This window comes from Geotrypetes seraphini, chromosome 2 (genome assembly GCF_902459505.1).
Source record: "Geotrypetes seraphini chromosome 2, aGeoSer1.1, whole genome shotgun sequence".
NCBI classification, from domain to species: domain Eukaryota; kingdom Metazoa; phylum Chordata; class Amphibia; order Gymnophiona; family Dermophiidae; genus Geotrypetes; species Geotrypetes seraphini.
The window spans coordinates 18,572,756-18,594,175 of record NC_047085.1 but is presented as its reverse complement, the minus strand read 5'-3'; the positions used below and the strand labels follow the sequence as shown (position 1 = coordinate 18,594,175).

The 21,420-nt window shown below is 42.2% G+C and overlaps 1 protein-coding gene across 8 annotated transcripts in view; it reads right to left on the bottom strand.

Annotated features, from left to right (window-relative positions):
• TSNARE1 (t-SNARE domain containing 1) overlaps positions 1–21,420 on the bottom strand; it is an 843,012-nt gene that overhangs the window by 528,353 nt on the left and 293,239 nt on the right. For all 8 annotated transcript variants that reach the window (XM_033933058.1, XM_033933059.1, XM_033933061.1 and 5 more), the window contains one exon: positions 513–603. In XM_033933058.1, the coding sequence (XP_033788949.1) occupies positions 513–603 (91 nt within the window). The remainder of the gene's footprint in view (positions 1–512; positions 604–21,420) is intronic.

Genomic DNA, 21,420 nt, shown 5'->3' with positions numbered 1-21,420 from the left:
ATGAACACCAAAGAGAGTTATCTACCACCAAAAAGGGATAAGAACATAGAAATCATATTGCTACTCTTTTGGGTGGTAAGGATGCCCACTGGTCTTAATCTTTCAGGAGGAGAAGAGAGGGGTGTTACCCCTATAAAAGTCTACTCTAGCCTGCCACAAAAGTCTGGTTAAGGGTAACACGTGCAAATTTTATTTATTTATTATTTTAAAAAATTATATACTGCCTAAAATCTAAGCAGTTTACAAAATAAATAACAACAATACAACAAAGACTCATTTTGTTCACATAAATGCATTGTCCTATAACTAAATCTTCATGAGTTTTTAAAAGTATCCCTTACATAATCATAACTGAGCTTGTAATTTCTAGATCACCAGAATTCAATGTGCTGATAAGATAGCACCCCAGGAAACTGGACTCCTTAATTATAATACAAGAACTTTTACATTGCATGTCTTGCTTTTAATTTTAGGAATAAATCTTAATTTATTCATATCATCAAGGCACCTACCCGAGATGAGCCCCTGACGATCTCAGACAGCTGTTTGATCGCATTGGTACTGGAAGTGATGATTTGGTTCGTCTCCTGTTGCGTTGCATGCCTACAAGAAAAAAGAATCAGGTATCATTTAGGATGAAAAATTGTTGTATCTTTTGTTATTTTCATCATGTGACAATATTGGTGTAGCTACCGTGTTTCCCCGAAAACAAGTCTTACCCCCAAAATAAGTCCTAGCATGATTTTCAGGGTAGGTCGTAATGTAAGCCCTACCCCAAAAATAAGACCTAGTTGGATCAACCCTCGAAGCCCTCCTGAATGTCTTCGACACTCCCCGATTTGCCGGCGGCAGCACTTTCTCCCCTCCCCCCAGGTGCAACATCTTTCCTCCCCTCTCACCCATTCCCCTTGCGCAGCATCTTTCCATCCCTCCTTCCCATCCCGCACAGCAGAACCCTGCTGACCCTCCCACCATGAGGCCGACATACCTCCGTTCCAAACAGCAGTGGCGGCAGCACTGAACAGGCTGTTCGCGGCCTTCTCCGCCGGGAATGCATCATGCGGCACAGGGAAGGCCCCAGTGGGGAAGGCCGTGAAGCAGCCTCTTCAGTGTTGCCGTTGCTGCTGTTTGGAACAGAGGTATATCGCCCTCATGGTGGGACGGCTGGCAGGGTTCTACTGCAAGGGGGGGGGATGGGAGGGAGAGATGGAAAAATGCTGCACAGGGAGATGGGTTGGCAGAGCCGTCGGGGTTCTGCTGCACAGGGGAATGGCTTCATATTATCTGTTCCACAAAAATCTCAACAGTTTTTTATTTCAGAAATGTTATGACATCTTAAATTTAGTTTTTTAAGGATGATCTGTAATTTGTTTATTTATTAACCATTTAAAGCTCTATTTTATAAGGGAGAGGTGGCATACAAGAACAATGCTTAGATTAAATTAGATCTAACACAACATAATGAAATTGCTTTCGATGTTCTACTGCCATGGGGGGGAGGCAATGCGGGGGAGGGATAGAACGATGCTGCACAAGGGGATGGGTGAGAGATGATCATTGTACACAAAAATTAAATAAATAAGACATCCCTGAAAATAAGCCCTAGTGTTTTTTGGACCCCAAATTAATATCAAACAAGGTCTTATTTTCAGGGAAACATGGTAAGTTACCTCTACTGTTTTTCACTAGAGCATGAAGTGTTTCTGCTCAAACGTTCTTTCTATAAAGAAGATTAACTGATGAGAACTAGCCTTTGATAGTCACACTGCAACTGGAAGACGGGGGTTAGATGGGATGCAAACCATCCAATCCCAAGGGTGGAAGGAAGATGGCTGCTGAAAGTGCACTGATCGCTGCAGGTCAAAGGAACAGAGTCTGTGTTTTGAAGAATACAGTTTAGTTTTCCTACTTGGTGAGGGTAAGAGTCACTCATGCATGTCATCTGTGCTGGAGCAAGCAGCATAAAAGTAAACAAGAGTAAAAAATAATAATCATCATTTTAAATCTCAATAATGAAAAATATCCTTAACCTTTCTCCTTTTATATTTTCAAAACCAGGAAAAATGTTTCAAATACGATACTGTGCATATCTTTAGCCAGTAGATAATATTGATCCCCAACCTGGCACCTTAAGGCATATTGATATATAAATTGATATTCCAATTGCAGTTCAATGCAATGATTCTAACATCTGACCCACCATAAAACTTGGCCTCTGACTCCATTCACTCTAAAGACAGGATTTAGAAAAGAATACATCTGGAATATTATACTACACCAGCAATAATGCATGAACGGAAACCATCTCAATATGCCACATCACAGTGATTTACCATATTTTCACGCATATAACGCGCACGTTATACACAATTTTTACAAACTGTGCATAACCGTGCGCATTATACGTGTGAGCGCGTTTTACAACTTTCTTTTTTCAATCCGATCCGGCATCCCTCCTGCGAACCGGCATCCTCCCCCCCCGCTCGTGTCACCCCCCCTCCCCCGCGATCCTATATCCTCCCCCCAGTACCGCAAAACATCTCTTACCCAATTGGGCACCGGCACCGGCACCAGCACCAATGCACAGGATGTGCCAGTGCCAGTGCCCGAAGATCCTCCCTCGTTGGATTGGGCTGGGCTGGGCTGGGCTGGGCTGGGCTGGGCGGTGCGAAAGAGATCCTCCTTCTTCCTGCGCCGGGCTGGACTAGGCTTTGAGCATTTGCGCATGCTCAAAGCCTTCTGGTCTCGCTCTCTCCGAGATCTCGGAGAGAGCGAGACCAGAAGGCTTTGAGCATGCGCAAATGCTCAAAGCCTAGTCCAGCCCGGCGCAGGAAGAAGGAGGATCTCTCTCGCACCGCACCGCCCAGCCCAGCCCAACCCAACGAGGGAGGATCTTCGGGCACTGGCACTGACACATCCTGTGCATTGGTGCTGGTGCCGGTGCCCAATCGGGTAAGAGATGTTTTGCGGTGCTGGGGGGGGGATGTAGGATCGCGGGGAGGGGGGGTGATGCAAGCGAGGGGGAGGATGCCGGTTCGCAGGGGGGAATGCCGGATTCGAATGAAAAAAAAAATGCTCTCTCGGGTAAGCGAGCGGCGGGGAGGATGCCGGTTCGGAGTAGGCGGGAGGAGGTTTTAGCATGCGCGGTATACACGTGTGCGCGCTATATTAAATTTTTTTTTACATAAATTTGTGTTCCCCGCACGCTATACCCGTGTGCATGTTTTACACGGATGCGCGGTATATGGGTGAAAATACGGTACTATCTCTGGCAATGAATGCTCCTTGCTGGTAGTGAGACATGCTTTACAATGATAATCTTCCTCCACATTTCAAAGGGTACCTAGGTGTTAGTCAAAATGCGAGTTTTTATTATGAGAAGGAATTGAGTACAGATTTTCAATACACATCGCAACCACTGGATCACCAGGTTTCTCTAAATGAGCGCACGGATACCAAGGCATTCACCAAACCAGGCAGCCTATACAAATGCATCCTGTAAAAACATTATTACAACCAGTGAATGTATAACAAATTTGCTACTGATGCTATATCAGTCCACAATGCAGGTACAGGCAGTCCCCGAGTTAAAGACGCCTGACTTAAGTATGATTCGTATTTAAGAACACGGTTGCGGCATCATTTGATTTCGCTGAGCAGTATTTCCAGTGGCACAGACTCCTACACTTCTGTAGCAGATTCAGAAATGATGCATGGCCACATTAAGAACAGTGTGTGGTTGTGCATGCTGTACCTTAGAGGGAACACTGGTAGGGACAGTTGGCCCTTTTGTCAGCTGGGAGCAGAATCTTAAAACCTACAAGTTCTGAGTTACGTATAAATCTGACTTAAGAACAGCTTTAAAAACGTAACTTGTTCTCAACCCGGGGACTGCCTGAATAGATAATGGTTACTGCGGATGGGCAGACTAGATGGGCCATTTGGCCTTTATCTGCTGTCATGTTTCGATGTTTCTAATGATCACGCCATTGTAACATCACCGATGAGGTTGGCTCTTAGGCATTGGTGGAATGAGCATTATGACATCACAATCTCAGCTCTGGAATGTTGCTGCTCCTTGGGATCTTGCCAGGCACTTGAGACCTGGATTGGCCACTATTGGAAACAGGATACTGGGTTTGAGGGACATTTGGTCTGTCCCAGTATGGCAACTTTTATGTTCTTATGTGAGTCAAGTACAGGCAGTCTCCGAGTTACAGACAACCAACTTAAGTTCAACTTCGGTTGGTGCAAAATGCTGCAGTTCGCCTGATTTTTAATCTTAAAAAGTATGATCATGTTAGCCCTTTTTATACCAAGTTGCATTGGTTGCCTTTTGGGACCAGAGTGCTTTTTAAGTTTGGATGCATTTGTTACAAGGTGCTTTTTGGATTATCTCCCTCATATTTGTCCCCCTATCTGAAACTTTCTTACTCCACAAAAGGAACTAGAAATTCTGGAAAGTTCATCTTCCCTACTCCAAAGGCCTGTCGTTTTAAGACCTTTTTAGACAGGACTTTGGAGTATCAAGCTGGGAAGATGAACTCCTGGCTAAGTCCGATGATTGTTCAATCTAATTCTTACTTCACATTTAGGAAATCATTAAAGACCTATTTTTTTGACAAATAAGAATATTAATTTTGATATATTTAAATGAGGTCTTTTGTTTCTATTCTTATTGTCATAGTATGTTTTAATTTTTTAATAATTTTTAACATTGTACTTGAACGTTTTTAACAATTGAATTACTTTAATTATATAATTTTAGATTGTACGTAGATAGTGTGTTCTATGAAACTGTACCATGTGCTGAAATGTCTCAGTATTTTCCTGTTGTGAACTTCCCAGAACTATTGGTTGGGCGGTATACAAGAAAATAAATTATTATTATTAGCTTTTTACACTGCAGCTGAATGGAGGAAAAGGATTTTCTGCCTTGGAAACTGCTCCAAATGACCAAACATGAAGATCTTCAGACTGCCTGTCTGACAGACTCTGACTGTAACCTCCACCCCCATGGTACCTCCCCATGCAACCGAGGGTGGGAAATTCAGCCTGTGCCCTGAAACCCAGAGGGATTCTTACTAAGGATGCATACAGCCTGCGCTTAAACCCCTAACGGGATCAGAGGGCCAGCAAGCTCCCAGGAGAATGGACCCAGAGTCTGAGAAGGATGGCACAAGCAGGCTGGTTCCACAGGTCCATTGAAGTTTCTCTGTGACGCAGCAGTCCAGCTCCATGGGACTGTGTCCTTTCCTCCAGCAGAGGACACTGCACGGGGTCTCATAGCACTGAAGCCACCAAAAAAAAAAAGTGAAAAAATAAGAAAAAGATGCAGAGCAGATCAAAAGAGTTCTGTGCGGATTGCTTGCAGACATTAAAAACTGTAGGGGAGGGAGGGGGTATATTTTGGAACTGGTTAAGAGATATAGATAGGTTGTTTACAGGTATTTTTATAAGGTATTGGTTAATTGGAAATGGGTGGGGGAAAAATAAGTCTTGTCTTTATTATATTAAGTTTATTGTGCTGTAATGTTTACATTAAATGTAAATGCATCATCTCTTGTGCACAATTGAAGTTTTAAAAATGAATAAAGAATTCAAAATGAAAAAACTGTAGGGGGCTCTAACTCTCTCTCTAAGGTAGGAGGAGCACATGCTCTTTAAAGTATTTGAATTTCTGCAACTCCTGAATTGCAGGAAGGGATTGAACACCTAAAGTCTGGAATCCGACAGGGACATAATAGAATGACCTATTAAATCGAATGTACTGGAAAGAACTAAAGACACCAGCAAAGCAATATTCCCCAAATATCTAGAATTTAGTATACTTTCAAAGAAAGGCAGGAGATACAATATATGATAGAGACATTCAAATACCTCCATGACATAAATGCAGAGGTGGCAAATCTCTCAATTGAAAGGAAGCTCTGGAATGCATACACGTGGAGAGGCATAATCAGAACAAATGGCTAAGTCCATTTTGGGCCTAGGACATTAGTTGCTCAAAGTCGGCAGTGTCAAAAGTCCATTCTCAAAAAATATGTTCAAAATATTTGTTTTTGAAAATCATCTACTTTTACGTCCAGCCATTTGATTGTCCAAACCGCTAGTGCGTCTATCTTTATACTACATGTTTGGTCATTTGGAGCAGTTTCCAAGGCAGAAAATCATTTTCCTCCATTCAGCTGTAGTGTACAGAGCTAATAATAATAATAATAATGAGGCTGGACTCATTTAGAGCACTGGTCTTTGACCTGAGGGCCACTGCATGAGCAGACTACTGGGCAGGACCCAGCAGCGGCAATTCTTATGTTCTTATCCAAAAAATCATCCAAGTCCCAAACACCTAAAACAAGACCTTTTGGATATGGGAGGGGCCAGTAGTGACTGGCCACACAGACATGGCAACAGAGTACTGGGGCACCTTACAGGGCACTGCTGTGAACTTCACAAAAAGGGTGCCACATAAACATCTCACAACTCTCTCGCAGGTCATGGTGAGTACCCCAAAACCTACTACACCTACCTGTCTACAACCCCAATGGCTGCAGGTGCCACCTACATGGCAGTACAGTAAGGTTATGGTGGACTCACATTTTCCACCATGATTGCAGTGGTTAGAGTGGCTTATGGGCCTGGGTCCTCCTCTCTATGGTTCACTAGCCCACTCCCAGACTACTTAAGCCACCTCTGTGAAGCTCTACTAGACTTTCCTAGGCCAGGTACTGATGTTCTGGAGGCAGGTATGTATGTTTTTATTCCGATTTTTATGGCGGTGGGGAGGGTCACTGATCACTGGGGGAGTGTGTGGAGGTCTGTACTTTGTGTCTGCAGTAGTTATCTGGTAACTTTGGATACCTTTTGGGCACTTAGACCTGTGTTTAGATTGCCTAAGTCACAACGTATAAGTTCCGTCTAAGAAGTCTCATCAAACTTTCTATTATTTATTTTATTTTAGATATTTATATACCACCTATCAATGTTATCCTTGCAATATGACTAAGTCTAGGTCGCCCCTCATCCTGTCCTAACCACTTCGCCAAAAACGTTTCTTTCTGCTCTGGGTGCAAAGCAGGATTCAGAGGCCTAAAAAGTCTCTGGATAGGTGTAAAACCGTGTTTCGATTATCAGCACTTGGACGACCTGTCTTTTTGATCGTCCAAGTGCCAACTTGGGTGGGCTTTTAGACGTATTTATGTTTTGATTATGAGCCTCATAATTTATAAACACCCCAACACCACTGCTAGTCCAATTCAATATTTCTAGTGTATCAAGATAATAATAATAATAATAATAATTTTATTTTTATGTACCGCCAAAGCCATGAAAAGTTCGAGGCGGTTTACAACAAGAAGCGCTGGACAATCTGCGAAGAAGTCAACAATTTAAAGACATCTATACAATCATATAATGGATAGGTTGTCGCAAACTACATGCATTAATGTAATGTAATGTAATTAAGTGCTGTAAGAATTTATCGCACTTAGGGCTCTTTTTATCAAGCTGCACTAGCGGGGTTAATGCGTGCGACTTTTCATCACGCGCTAACCCCCGCGCTGGCCAAAAACTACCGCCTGCTCAAGAGGAGATGTGGCGGCTAGCGTGGCCGGCGGTTTAACGTGCATTAAACCGTTAGCGCGGCTTGATAAAAGGAGCCCTTAGAAATTAGGAAAAACTGGCAGGTACTTCGAGTACACTAAATTTTCAAGATGACCCAATTTAGTCAACTGACTGTACAAGTGCCTCTTTTTTAAATCTAGGCCACTTAAATGGAGCTATATCTTTTAAAAATGGATGTGGTTATGTGGATTTTCAGTGGCAACGCATGAAAGAATAGTGCTGCTGACTTCAAAATAACCAACTTATCTATGCTAGTAGTGTAGCAGTCAGACTGAATTTTTTTTTTCTTAATCTCCTTATGATTAACATCTGTTTCTGGGAGATCTATTTTTCTGATACAAATCAATACCTATTAAACTCACAGAATGCAATCCCATATTCATGGTCAATCTGAAGTCTTCCCACTCTTAAATTACAACATTTATACATCCCCAAGACAATACAGTCATGTATAACTGGAAAAAGGATATGCAAGTATCTTAGATTATAATTAACTAGCTTCTACCTTGAACACTGATTCACAAATCAGAATTTGATTATATTTAATTTACACAAATACTATTAAGAAATTCATTAGAAAAGCGGAGGACTGGGAATTCCATTACCTAGGGCTTCATCTTTAATTTTTAATATATAACAGTAATATGATAGTTCATTATCTCTGCTATTAGCTTTCACTATATACCTCTCAGGACAACACTGTTAAAATTAATTAAAGAGATGTCTCCATTGCATAGAACGTAAAACCCATCACGATGACCTTAATAAAAAGATAAACTGGCAGAGAACATCATTGGTCTAGCTCAATGGTCTCAAACTCAAACCATCTGCAGGGCCACATTTTGATTTGTAGGTACTTGGAAGGCCTCAGAAAAAGAGTTAATGTCTTATTAAAGAAATGACAATTATGCATGAGGTAAAACTCTTTAGAGTTTATAAATCTTTCCTTTTGGCTAAGTCTTAATAATAATATTGTGATTTATAGCAGAGAATGACACGGGGAAAAAATCTGTCCCCGTCACTGCCCCGTCACTGGACCACTGTCCCTGCCGTCCCCTTCACAGCCCCGTCCCCGAACCCGCCGTCCCCTTCACTACCCCATCCCCGTCCCCCCATCTCCTTCACCACCCCGTCCATGTCCCCGCAGCATCCACCCTTCCCTCTCACCACCTCACTGCCCTTCAGCGGCCCAAGAATCTCCCTCCCTCCCCCTTACCTTCGCAGCGTAAAGAAACTTAAGGGAGGGAAGGCGTGCGGTCACCAATCACGCACATGGCCCCTTCCCTCCCTCCCTACCTCTGGCCAAATCTATCTCCCTCCCTCCCTCCCCCTTACCTTTGCGGCGCTTTAGAAAAGAAACTGAAGCCGGCGAAGCCTGCCTGTGTCGCCTTGCAGTCGCATGTGTGTAGCCGCGTGCCTTCCCTCCCTTAACTGCAGGGACAAGGCCATTCACCGCTCCATGGGACGGTGGATGGCCTTGTCCCCATGCCCGCAGTGAGCACTTCCTCCCCCCCCCCATTGTTTCAGCGGCTTGCCCTCGGTTAGCCGCGGGTAACTGCCACCATGTCATTCTCTAATTTATAGCTAAAGAGAAATATGATCAAGAAACTGTTTTATTTTACTTTTGTGATTATGAAAAACATACCCAGGGCCTCAAAATAGGACCTGGCGGGCCGCGAGTTTGAGCCACTGGTCTAGCTGAACCGAGTTTGGTTCAAGCACAATTCAGTGTGGTTGCTGTGTTAGCTTACTGCAATGTACAGAAATAAAACATTAGCAATTAAAAATCAAAACTATAAGGAGATACCTTTGTATTGATCTAACTTAATATGTTTCTTGAATAGCTATTAAGAGCTAACACTTCTTTTTTTCAGTTCATAGCCCTGGAGAAGCACAGTACGTGAAAAAAAAAAAAAACATATTAAAGCAGCTGAAATGCAAGAGGAAAGGAGGAAACTGGACAAAGATCTAATCACAGATATCCAAAAGTGGGGAAATACAAGGGGAGTTGCTATTGCTGGGAGATCTGAAACTGGAAATATCCCAATTCATAAACAACAACAACAAAAAGTATTGCCGATGCCTTTGAAAGAGCTCTTTGCCCAGACAAATGGTAACGGGACCTACAAGGGAAGGGGTGACACTCAGAGCTCCTTTTACGAAGGCGCGTTAGGGCCTTAACGCGTGGAATAGCACGCGCTTAAATGCCCCGCGCGCTAGCCGCTACCGCCTCCTCTTGAGCAGGCGGTAGTTTGTCAAAGGAGCCCTCAATCTTATGCTTGTAAATGGAGACAACATGTCCATCATCCAGACGGGTGATCGTAGGAAAATATGGTTTGAAGTGCAGATTTGCATAGCTCAAAGTTCTGGATTTCAAACCTGACCACAGACAGAAAGGGAGGACATGAGAGAAGTGGATAAAGTGGCCCGAGCTGAAAGGAGACTCATTGCTTTAAGCGTACCTATGTGGGGGGGGGGGGGGGGAGGGAGGGGAAAGGGGGAGCTCCCAATGAAACAACAGGAGGTCCCTTATTGGAGTGCTCAGATTTCTGGGGTTTGGGGATGGGATGTGAGGTTCTCTTTGAGAGAGGGTATCGGGCTTATTGTTGCACTGGTGGTCTATGTTTCTTGTGCTTTCTTGGTATGTTGATTGTTATTTGATTTTACTGTTGTTTTGCATTTACGATGTCACTGATATCCATATTTAATGTTTTATATTTCAAAAATTTTCAATAAAAATTTAACGATAAAAAAGAGATCCTATGATCTGATCACCCACGATTATGATACGCCTGTCTCGTACTACAAGTAAATCTACTGTTTAGAAAAAGATAGCAGCTTATTTTGTTCAAATGGGAACAGCTAATATTGAAGATAGACACACTTAATTCATCTTTAATCTTATCTATTGTTTTGCCTTTTGTCTTTGTTTTGTTCTATTTCTATCATTTAAATTTCTCCAGAATTCTACTGTTCAACGGCTCCCCCTTCTGCTTCTATTCCTTTCTCTCCTCTCTTCTACCTTCCAAAGTATTTAGATCAATGCTGTCTTGTTAAAATGTTTATTTTATTTTTATTTTTCCTCTAACTCTACTTTTCACTTCTCTATTACCCTCCAGGTACTTTAGTTAGATTGTGAGCCTTCGGGACAGTAAGGGAATTTTTCAAGTACCTTTCTTATTTCTAATCTTAATGTATATTTTCTGTAAACCGCTTAGAACCTAACGGATGTAGCGGTATATAAGAAATAAATTACATTACATTACATTACTTAAGTTAGCCTGTGGTAGGCCTTTTCATATATTCTTCAAGTCCTTTGGAAACATCCATAATAAATCCTTGTAGACAGGGAAGTTCCATGGTATTGTAGATGAGTGGAGTGTTCCTCTTAACAATGGTGACAACAAAGTTGTAAATTTCAGGCCGGTAAGCCTCACTTTGTTGGTTGCAAAACTAATGGAGATGCTGCAGAAGAAAAAGATAGTAGACCTCCTAGAATCCAACATGTTGCAAGATCAAAAGATGATCACGCCAAATTAATCTGACTGATTTCTTTGACTGGGTGATCAGAGCACTAGATCAAGGGCATATACTGGATCACTGTTTCTCAACACGTGGTATGCATACCCTTGGGGGTACGCGGCCTGGCCACCGGCGATCTCTCCCTGCTTCTCGCTGAAGCCGCCACCACCGCCGGGGATCCCACCCTGCCTCCCGGCCCGCTGCACCAACCCCCACACCCAAAGCTGACCCTGCCACCTTGCTGGAGCCGTACACGCTCCATCCCACCCCAGCAGCAACTCCGCGCATGGTCGGCGAGTGCGACTCACATGCTGCATGCAGCTGACCCACAAGCCTCCCCCCCCCCCAACATCAATTCTGACATCGGAGAGAAGGTTCCAGGCAGTTCAAGGCCAGCCACACAGCGTGGAACCTTCTCTCCGATTAGAGTATGACACAGGGACAAATTTTTCCCCATCCCCTCAGGAACTCAATTTCCCTATCCCGTCCCCGCAAGTTTTGTCACTGTCCTTGTCCTTGCCCCATTCCTGTAAGCTCTGCCTTAACCACACAAGCCTCAAACACTTATGATTTTAAAGTGTTTGAGGCTTGTGCAGTTGAGGACGGAGCTTGAAGGAATGGGGCAGGGACAGGAAAAGAACTTGTGTCATTCTCTATCTCCGATGTCAGAATTGACAACGGGGGGAAGGTGTGTGAGTCACTGCATAGGTCAGGTCTGCACAGAGTTGCTGCTGGGAGGAGATGGAGCGTGTCCAGCTCCGGCAAGATGGTAGGGTTGGCTTCAGGGGTGGGGTGAGAGTGCAGCAGGTAGCCAGGCAGGGAGGGATCCCCAGTGGCTTCAGCGGGGCCGGGGAGGGGGGGGGGGCAGGCAGGGATTCCTGACTTGCAACTTAATTTTGGGATAAAGCTGGACGGCAGGGAGGGGGCATGAACTTGACACAGAAGGAAGGGAAGGGGCATGAATAGAACAGAAAAGGAGAATTGATGGGCATGAGTGTGTGAGTGAGAGATGGTGCACATGGGGAAAGGAAGAAAGGAAAATTGGGCATAGAGAGAGAATAGAAGGATGAGAGGGAGAAGTGTTGGATATGATGATGGAGAAGGCAGATTGAAGGGTGATGCAAGGGGGAGGAATGTTGGACATAGTGATGGAGGGAGAAATGTGGCATTGTGCTGGAGAGGGGTGATAGAAAGAAAAAATGGGCATGGGGCTGGTGGGCAGTGGTGAAAAATGCTGCACATGATCCAAGGGATGAGAGATGGAAAAATGTTGGATGTGGCAGTAAAGGGGGTGGGAGAGATGCCTGGATAAGAACATAAGAATTGCCGCTGCTGGGTCAGACCAGTGGTCCATTGTGCCCAGAAGTCCGCTCACGCGGTGGCCCACAGTGAGAGAGGGAGACCTATTGCCAATAGGGGTGGAAGAGAGAGGAAGAATATTTGGACTCATGGAGGGACAGAGAGAGAGAGAGAGAGAGATGTTGGTTGGGGATGGGAATGGGGTCCAGAGGAGAAGAAGTGTGCAGGAGGTAGAAAGAAAGAAATATTGGGTGCACAGTCAGAAGGAAGAGCAACCAGACACTCATGAAACCAGACAACAAAGTTAGGAAAAATAATTTTATTTTTAATGTAGTGATTTTATATCTGCTGTCTATATTTTGCTCTATATTTGTCTATTTTTCTATAGTTGTTACTGATTGCATATTTTAAAGTTATCTGCCTTGACCTCTTTTGAAACCCCCCCATATAAATGATAATTAACATTTTCTTGAGAGGGGCCTTAGGCAGCTGGTCTAATCATGGCCTTTGGCCCCTCCCCATGTATCACATGATTCACCGGGGAGGGAAAGTACGTCATTCTGAACCAGGTAGTCGACGCAGTAGCCTCTCTGGGGACTTCCTACTTCCAACCTTTGAAGGTATGTCAGAGTTTCGGGGGAGTAGGCATCCCTCCTGCCATATTGCTCCTGCACGTTGGGGGAACGTCCGGTGGCATCCCTCCTGCCATTTTGGGTGGGAGGTTCAGGGGATGGCAAGGGACTTTTTCCATTTTTTTTTTAAAGGGGAAGATATTTTGCATGTGTAATACATGCAAAATACCTGTGCCATTGAAAAAAACAAAACAAGTCATGTTAGTGCATCAATCGCTTGGCTATTTTGCATGGGGTATTACTAATTTGCATGGGTCAAGTCGGGTCGAATCGGAAAATGGCCGATCACACTCAGTGGGCTGTTTTGTGCATCGGGGGGGGGGGGGGGGGGGGGATTATCAGCGATCGCTGACTTTTGTGCGTCCCCTAGTCTTAGTATTTTTGGAAAGAGTAAATAACCAATTCACATCTACCCTTTCCACTCCATTCACTATTTTAGAGACCGCTATTTATTTTATTTATTTAAAAATGTATATACCGTATATTACCTATACGGTTTACACAACACCAATCGTAAAATGTTGGACAAAACAAATATTTTAATTGTTACAAATCACCATACTTTAAAAATCAGTCAGCAGGCACAGAAGACATTTTCAGATCCATTCTAAATATAAAATCTCAGCACAAGAAAACATTAACAATTGTTTTAACATTTTCTTAAAATTCATCCTGGCAGTGCAAAAATGCAAGATTCCTGGCAAAGCATTCCAAAGCTTTGCACCCGCTACAAACAACATGGCCACACCAATCTTACTGTGGGAGATTGACATCTTACCCTCTAAACATAATTTCATCCCCGAGCCATCTCTTCTCCAAGCTGAAGAGCCATAGCCATTTTAGCCTCTCCTCATAGGGAAATTGTCCCATCCTTTTTATCATTTTTGTCACCCTTCTCTGTAACTTTTCTAATTCCGCTACATCTTTTTTGAGATGCGGCAACCAGAATTGCACACAGTATTCGAGGTGTGGCCATACCATAGAGCGAAACAGGGGCATTATAACATTTTCATCTTTGTTTTCCATTCCTTTCCTGATCATTCCTAACAGTCTATTTGCTTTCCTAGCAGCCGCCGCACATTGAGCTGAGGGTTTCAACGTATCCTCCACAATGACACTAGATCTTTTTCCTGGGCAGCGACTCATAACACAGAACCCAGCATCACATAGCTATAGTTCGGGTTCCTCTTTTCCACAAACATCACTTTGTACTTACATAAAAGGCCATCTGCCATTTTGACACCCAGTCTTCCAGTCTCACAAGGTCCTCTTGCAATTTAACAACTTTAAACAACTTTGTGTTATCAGCAAATTTAATTATCTCACTAGTTATTTCTATCTTTAGTTCAGGGGTGTCACATTCAATCACATAAGGGGCCGAAATCTAAAACATAGGCTAAGTCGCGGGCCAAGTTTTTATTAAGATACTTGGGGGTCCTTTTATTAAGGTATGCTAACCGATATAACGTGCACTAAATGCGCATCTTAATAAAAGGACCCCTTAGTCTTAGTAGAAGTATAGGGTTACAACCTCTCCAATGCCACGCAGGCTCTGCGACATAAACAAAATAAATAAAAGAGACTTTTCCTCTCTCTTTTAGGTCCTAGTTCACGCTTGCTGTCTAACACCAGCTCTGGCAGGATACACATTTCAAATCTGACATAGTGTAATCACAAAACAGAAAATAAAATTATTTTTTTCTACCGTTTGTTGTCTGCTCATTATTCAAATCATGTTGTGGTCCCAGGCTCTGGTTGTCTTCTGATAACTCGCTTACCAGGGTCTCCTTTCTTTTTCTCTTTCCCCCCCCCCCAAAAAAAAAAAAACACACACACACACCATTTCCCTATCGAAAGAACGGCTTGAAGTTTTTCACCTCCTTGGCTATTTTTTCCTCATATTTTTTCCTCGTAGTCTCTTTTGGCCCCTTTTACCGCCACTGTTTCTGTTCACAAAAAGCACTAAAACTTATACAAGAGAGGTATTTTTGGGATTATTTAGATTAATCTCTCTATACCCTGTATAATTTTTTGATTGAACCCCACTATTTACCCTTCTCCACTGAGAAAAGTTGACCATTTAAACCCACTCTCGGTTTTCTGTCTTTCAACCAGTTCTCAATCCATAAAAGGACATTACCTCCTATCCCATGACTCTCTAATTTCCACAGAAGTCTTTCATGAGATACTTTGTCAAATGCCTTTTGAAAATCCAAATACACAGTATCACTGGAGTGAGCGTCAACGGAAATGCCAGTAACTGGAATCTAATGACGGTATCAGATGGACTTTATAGTCTATGGCCCAGAAATATCAAAGAAAAAAAAGACAATTTAATCATGAATTTATAATACGTGTAACTAATGGGCAAACTGGATGGACCATTCAGGTGTATTTCTGCTGTTGTTTAGTACAGTATAACGGACTTCAAGGGACCTGGAAAAACAGTCCTTTATATCCAGAGTTGCATTTTTTAAAAATTTTATTTAGGTCAACTTGAAACAACTTACAATCAATGAACAACAGTCACTGCACAAACATATCAGCAACATCAAGACCAAAACTCAGCAAAACATTGGTATGGCACGAAATGATTGCAAAACCAGAACACTAAAAGATATTCTAAAGCATTATGTCATACTGTACTGGAAAGAAAAATAATCTATCATTTTCCTCTGGGCTGCATTTTGATACTATATCACTGACATGCCACGCGGAGCCTGCAAGTCCATTATAGCCGAACAAAACTACAGCTAAAAGCAGCTCTGGGGACCAGATTGGTTGTCCATTATATCCGAAAGTCTGTTATATGCGAGTCCGCTATAAGCGATGATTTTTATAAAGGCACACGGCTGGGACCAGCGGACTTTGTCCGCAATAGACGAGGTTCCATTATACGTGAGTCCGTTATACTGTATGTTTAGAATTCAGATGCAGCCCCAGCCTCTGTGGGGGTTTGTGAGCAGGCAACCACCGGCCCGGCTTTACAAGTAATATGAGTGATTTCCCCAGGACAACAGAAAATACTGATCAATAGTTCTGCTAGTTGCCATTTCAGGAGAGATACGGCACACATTTGCATGCAAATACAAATCCCTGTACTCTGCAGATTAGTAGAAGCAGGCGAGCTAGTCAGAGCAGACTGGAGTAACCCAATTCTCCCACAATCAGACTGCTAAGTCAGCAGCATCTTTTTATTATTTAAGCAGTACATTTTTTTTTTTCACAGTGCATTCAGGACTTTACAGAAAAAAAATATTTTCTTCAAAGATAAATACTGTAAATAAATGAAAAATAGTGCAACCTATGTCAAGAACATCGACAGACAGCATTTCACTCTGAGAAGCCTGCAAATAGATATGATTTCTAGCTATCAAGACACAAACATAAAGTTATTACTTTTCCTTTCAGGCATTGGTTATTTCCCAACTGTTTGCTGTATTATGACATCAATATGCCAGGGTAACTTTGGAAGGTACCCCGACAAATCATTCAGGGTTCAATATTCAAAGCTATGTGAAGAACACAGCCATACTAGGTCAGACCAAAGGTTCATCTAGCCCAGTATCCCGTCTTCACGGAGATCAATCCAAGTCACAAGTACCTGGCAAAAACCTAAATAGTAGCAACATTCCATGCCACCGATCCAGGGCAAGCAGTGGTTTCTGCCATGTCTTTCTCAACGGAATTTCCGTTCAGGGATACTGAGATATGAAAACAAGGTCAGAAAGAAGTACAAAATTGATATAAAGCGTAACTGACCTCTTAAAGATAACAAGCCTATAGAGAGTGAACAAAAAATATGTATAAAAATGCTCAGAGATGTGAAACTCTGAAGGGAAGGCTGAAAAACCTCCCTTGGGTAAAGAGTTTACCTTCCAGTCATTGTCATTTCATAAACTCTTTACCCAAGGGAGGTTTTTCAGCCTTCCCTTCAGAGTTTCACATTTCTGAGCATTTTTATACATATTTTTTGATCACTCTCTATAGGCTTGTTATCTTTAAGAGGTCAGTTACGTTTTATATCAATGTCTATCTCAACAGCAGATTATGAACTTTTCCTCTAGGAACTTGTCCAAACCTTTTTTAAAACCAGCTACATTAACCGCTCTTACCACATCCTCTTGCAATGGGACGCACCTTCCACCTTGAGACTGCCCGAAAAGATCTTACACACACTACCTGCCGTGCCTCTGGAACAAGCTACCTACCCACATAAGATCATTAGAAAGTCTACTGAACTTCAAGAAGGCAATAAAAATCCACTTCTTCCCTTGAGAATGCACCTACCTAAATTCCCAAACCTTACAAAGAGCACCAGCCCTTTGTTGTCACATAATATAGTAGATGACGGCAGATAAAGACCCTAATGGTCAATCTAGTCTGCCCAATCTGATTCAATCTAAATATTGTTGGTTTTTTCTTCTTCTTCTTAGCTATTTCTGGGCAAGAATCTAAAGCTCTGCCCGGTACTGTTCTTAGGTTCCAACTACTGAAGTTTCTGTCAAAGCTCAATCCAGTCCATCTACACCCTCCCAGCCATTGAAGCCTTCCCCAGCCCATCCTCTCCCAAACGGCCATATACAGACACAGACCGTGCAAGTCTGCGCAGTACTGGCCTTAGTTCTTCAATATTTACTATTATTTTCTGATTCTAGATCCTCTGTGTTCATCCCACGCTTTTTTGAACTCCGTTACCGTTTTCCTCTCTACCACCTTTCTCGGAGCACATTCCAGGCATCCACCACCCTCTCCGTAAAGAATTTCCTTACATTGCTCTTGAGTCTCCCACCCCTCAACCTCAAATTATGTCCTCTGGTTTTACCATTTTCCTTTCTCTGGAAAAGATTTTGTTCTACATTAATACCTTTCAAGTACTTAAACGTCTGAATCATATCTCCCCTGTCCCTCCTTTCCTCTAAGGTATACATATTCAGGGCTTCCAGTCTTTCCTCATACATCTTTTGTCGCAAACTTCCTATCATTTTTGTCACCCTCCTCTGGACCGCTTCAAGCCTTCTTGTGTCCTTCGCCAGATACAGCCTCCAAAACTGAACACAATACTCCAAGTGGGGCCTCACCAACGACCTGTACAGGGGCATCAACACCTTCTTCCTTCTACTGGCTATGCCTCTCTTTATACAGCCCAGAATCCTTCTGGCAGCAGCCACCGCCTTGTTGCCCTGTTTTTATACCTTTAGATCTTCAGACATTATCACCCCAAGGTCCCTCTCCCCATCTGTGCATATAAGCCTCTCCCCTCCCAACATATACGGCTCCTTCCGATTATTAATCCCCAAATGCATTACTCTGCATTTCTTTGCATTGAATTTTAGTTGGCAGATATTAGACCATTCCTCTAACTTTTATAGATCCTTTTTCATGTTTTCCACTCCCTCCTCGGTGTCTACTCTGTTACAAAAGATTCCATCCAGGTTGAAGGCATACAAAGGCATTATAATATTCTTAGTCTTGTTTACCATCCCTTTTCTAATAATTACTAGCATCACGTTTGCTTTTTAGGCCACTGCCACAGTTTGGGTAGAAGGTTTCAACGTATTGTCCATGATGACACCCAGATATTTTTCTTGAGTAATGATCTCTGATGTGGACCCTAGTATCCATTAACTATGATTTGGATTATTCTTTCCAATGTGCATCACTTTGCAATTGTCCACATTAAATTTCATCTGCCATTTGGATGCCTCTCATTAGGAACTTTGTCAAAAGCCTTCTGGAAATCTAGATATACTACATCAACCAGTTCATCTTTATCACACCTTCAAAGAAGTCAAGCAAATTGGTGAGGCAAGACCTCCCTCAGCTGAACTCATACTGACTGTCTCATTAAATCATGTTTGTCTACGTGCTCCACAATTTTATTTTTTATAATTGTTTCCACTATTTTGCCCAGCACCAAGGTCTGTAAATCTAGAAGCTTTTGAAGCTGTTGATGTCAGGTCCCAATGGGATCTACTGATATTCGACATGTAATGCTGTTCCTGGAGCCAGATGCCTCCAATCCCAGCAAACCAAACTTAGATAAACTAAATATTCTGTCACATTATTCAAGGCCACAAATCCCTCTTTTTGCCATCTGGAAGCAGAGATGGTATCTAGATGACATGTGCTCAAGGCCCAAGGTGTTATAAGCGCCAACTATAGGTGCCTGCTCCACACTGCTCCCATTTTTTAATAGCCACAGAGAGGGCTTCTTTCTGGGGCATCTTACAAAAAAATATGATGAGTAGAAATGCGCATGTATTTGCAGTCCTGCTATTCAAAAGCTTCTAGATTTATTTAAGCTGATCAACTTTCTCCATATGAAAGGGCTTGCAACTCTGCTTGCCCTTGGAAAAAAAGCAATGACATGCAAACTTCCAACTAAATGTCTCAAATATAAAAATTAAAATCTCCGTATTTCATATTGTTACCTTCTCAGGCAAAAAGGCCTACTTGACAGATGAAATAATAAATATATATTCCAAGGCACATATTCCAATTAAAATGAATACAATTAACATGATACAATTTATTAAATCAAGATAAAACCACTCTTCTCAAATTATGTAATTCAATGTGAGCAATGCAGATCAATAAAGAATAACTAATGACAAAACTAAAGATTAGCTGTCCTATTAGCATTTTGAAAAGCTTTCTTTTACGTTTTATTTTAATTTCACATCATCTATGGGTCAACAGAACTAGAAATTAACTTTGTAGAGCACCTTCAAAGCCTCCAAACAAACGTGCCTTTCTAAGTATTGCTATCTCTATACCAACAGTTGAATGACAGATGTGTGGTTTGACAGTACTCATTAGCATCTCCCTCAGCGAAAGCCTCTTCCAAGTACAATAAATGGGCAAGTTCATCGAACTGAGATTTAAATTGCCTTAATTATTCACTGTTGCAAACCACAATGCCACAAGGGGAAAACCAACTAAAACAAATCCGAGCTACATTGGCTTTTAGATCAGAGCATTAAATTGTATTATTTTGCCTAGATCCCTCCAGGAAACTAAGATCATCATGTGTTTGTATGGTTCCCCTCACTGAATCCTGAATAACTTTAGAATTATTCATTCAATTCAGAGCACCAGGGCACCCCCCCCCCCTCAGCCACCACCACCACCACCAAGTTTACACTTTTGAGCTCTCTGACCTTGAATCCCTAAGGTCACTATTTACCTGCTCTTAGAACATAAGAATAGCCTTACTGGGTCAGACCAATGGTCCATCAAGCCCAGTAGCCTGTTCTCACGGTGGCCAATCCAGGTCCATTCATTTTTCATATACGTACAATATAATCTTATGTGATTCTCTATAAATGGATTTTCAGTCTACTTAACCACTTAAGTCAGACCTCTAAACATGCAGGCCTAAAAAATAAACAAATAAGCAAGACAGATAAACCAGATATTCATGTGGTCTTGTTTAAACACATAAATTTAACATAGGGGTAGATTCAGTAAATGACGCCTAAAGTTAGGGACAACAAACACAAGATGAACGTGGCCAAATTTGTTATCTCATATGAACTGAAATGATCTTAAACCAGTGCTCAGAGAATGTAAATATCAGACTAAACCTTGGGTCAAGCCCCAACTACATACACTCTGAATTTGGACTCTCAATCACTGCACATGGTCAATCTGCCAAAGTCCAGTTGTATATATGATAATAAATTCACTTCCGTGCTCTCTTTCAACGCATTGTAGCTTCTTTGCGTTCTACCTCTAATGTTCTCCTTGCAAATAAATGGTCTTATTATAAGCAGATTCCATTAGGCCTAATACTACACCTAACACTACTTGAAAAGAAGCATAAAATCAGTTTACAATAAGCTTACTAATAATAGCAGTTGGTCACATAAATAACACTATTCTTTAAAAATGTGACTAAATCCTGGGGATATTCTTGATCCATCAAGAATAGAAACGCATGGAAAGTAATCAAATAATCTCCCATATAACACGTCCACTAAAACAGTGTTTCTCAACTTCTTCAAGCCAAATACCCCTTAAATCTAACAAATATTAACTGAGTACCCCTGGCCAAGCTCTGCCCATGACCCTCATAATAATACCGTGTTTCCCCGAAAATAAGACATTGTCTTATATTCATTTTGGGCCCAAAAAAGGCATTAGATCTCATTTTTGGGGTAGGTCTTGTACAATGATCATTTCACCCTTCCTCTCCTCCACCCCAATTCTTCCTATTTCCTTTCTCTCCCACACATGTGCAGCATCTTTCATCCCCTCTCATCCATCCCCTTGTGCAGTATCTTTCTATCCCTCCCTCCCATCCCATATGCAGCAGAACCCTTGCAGCTTATATCCCTCC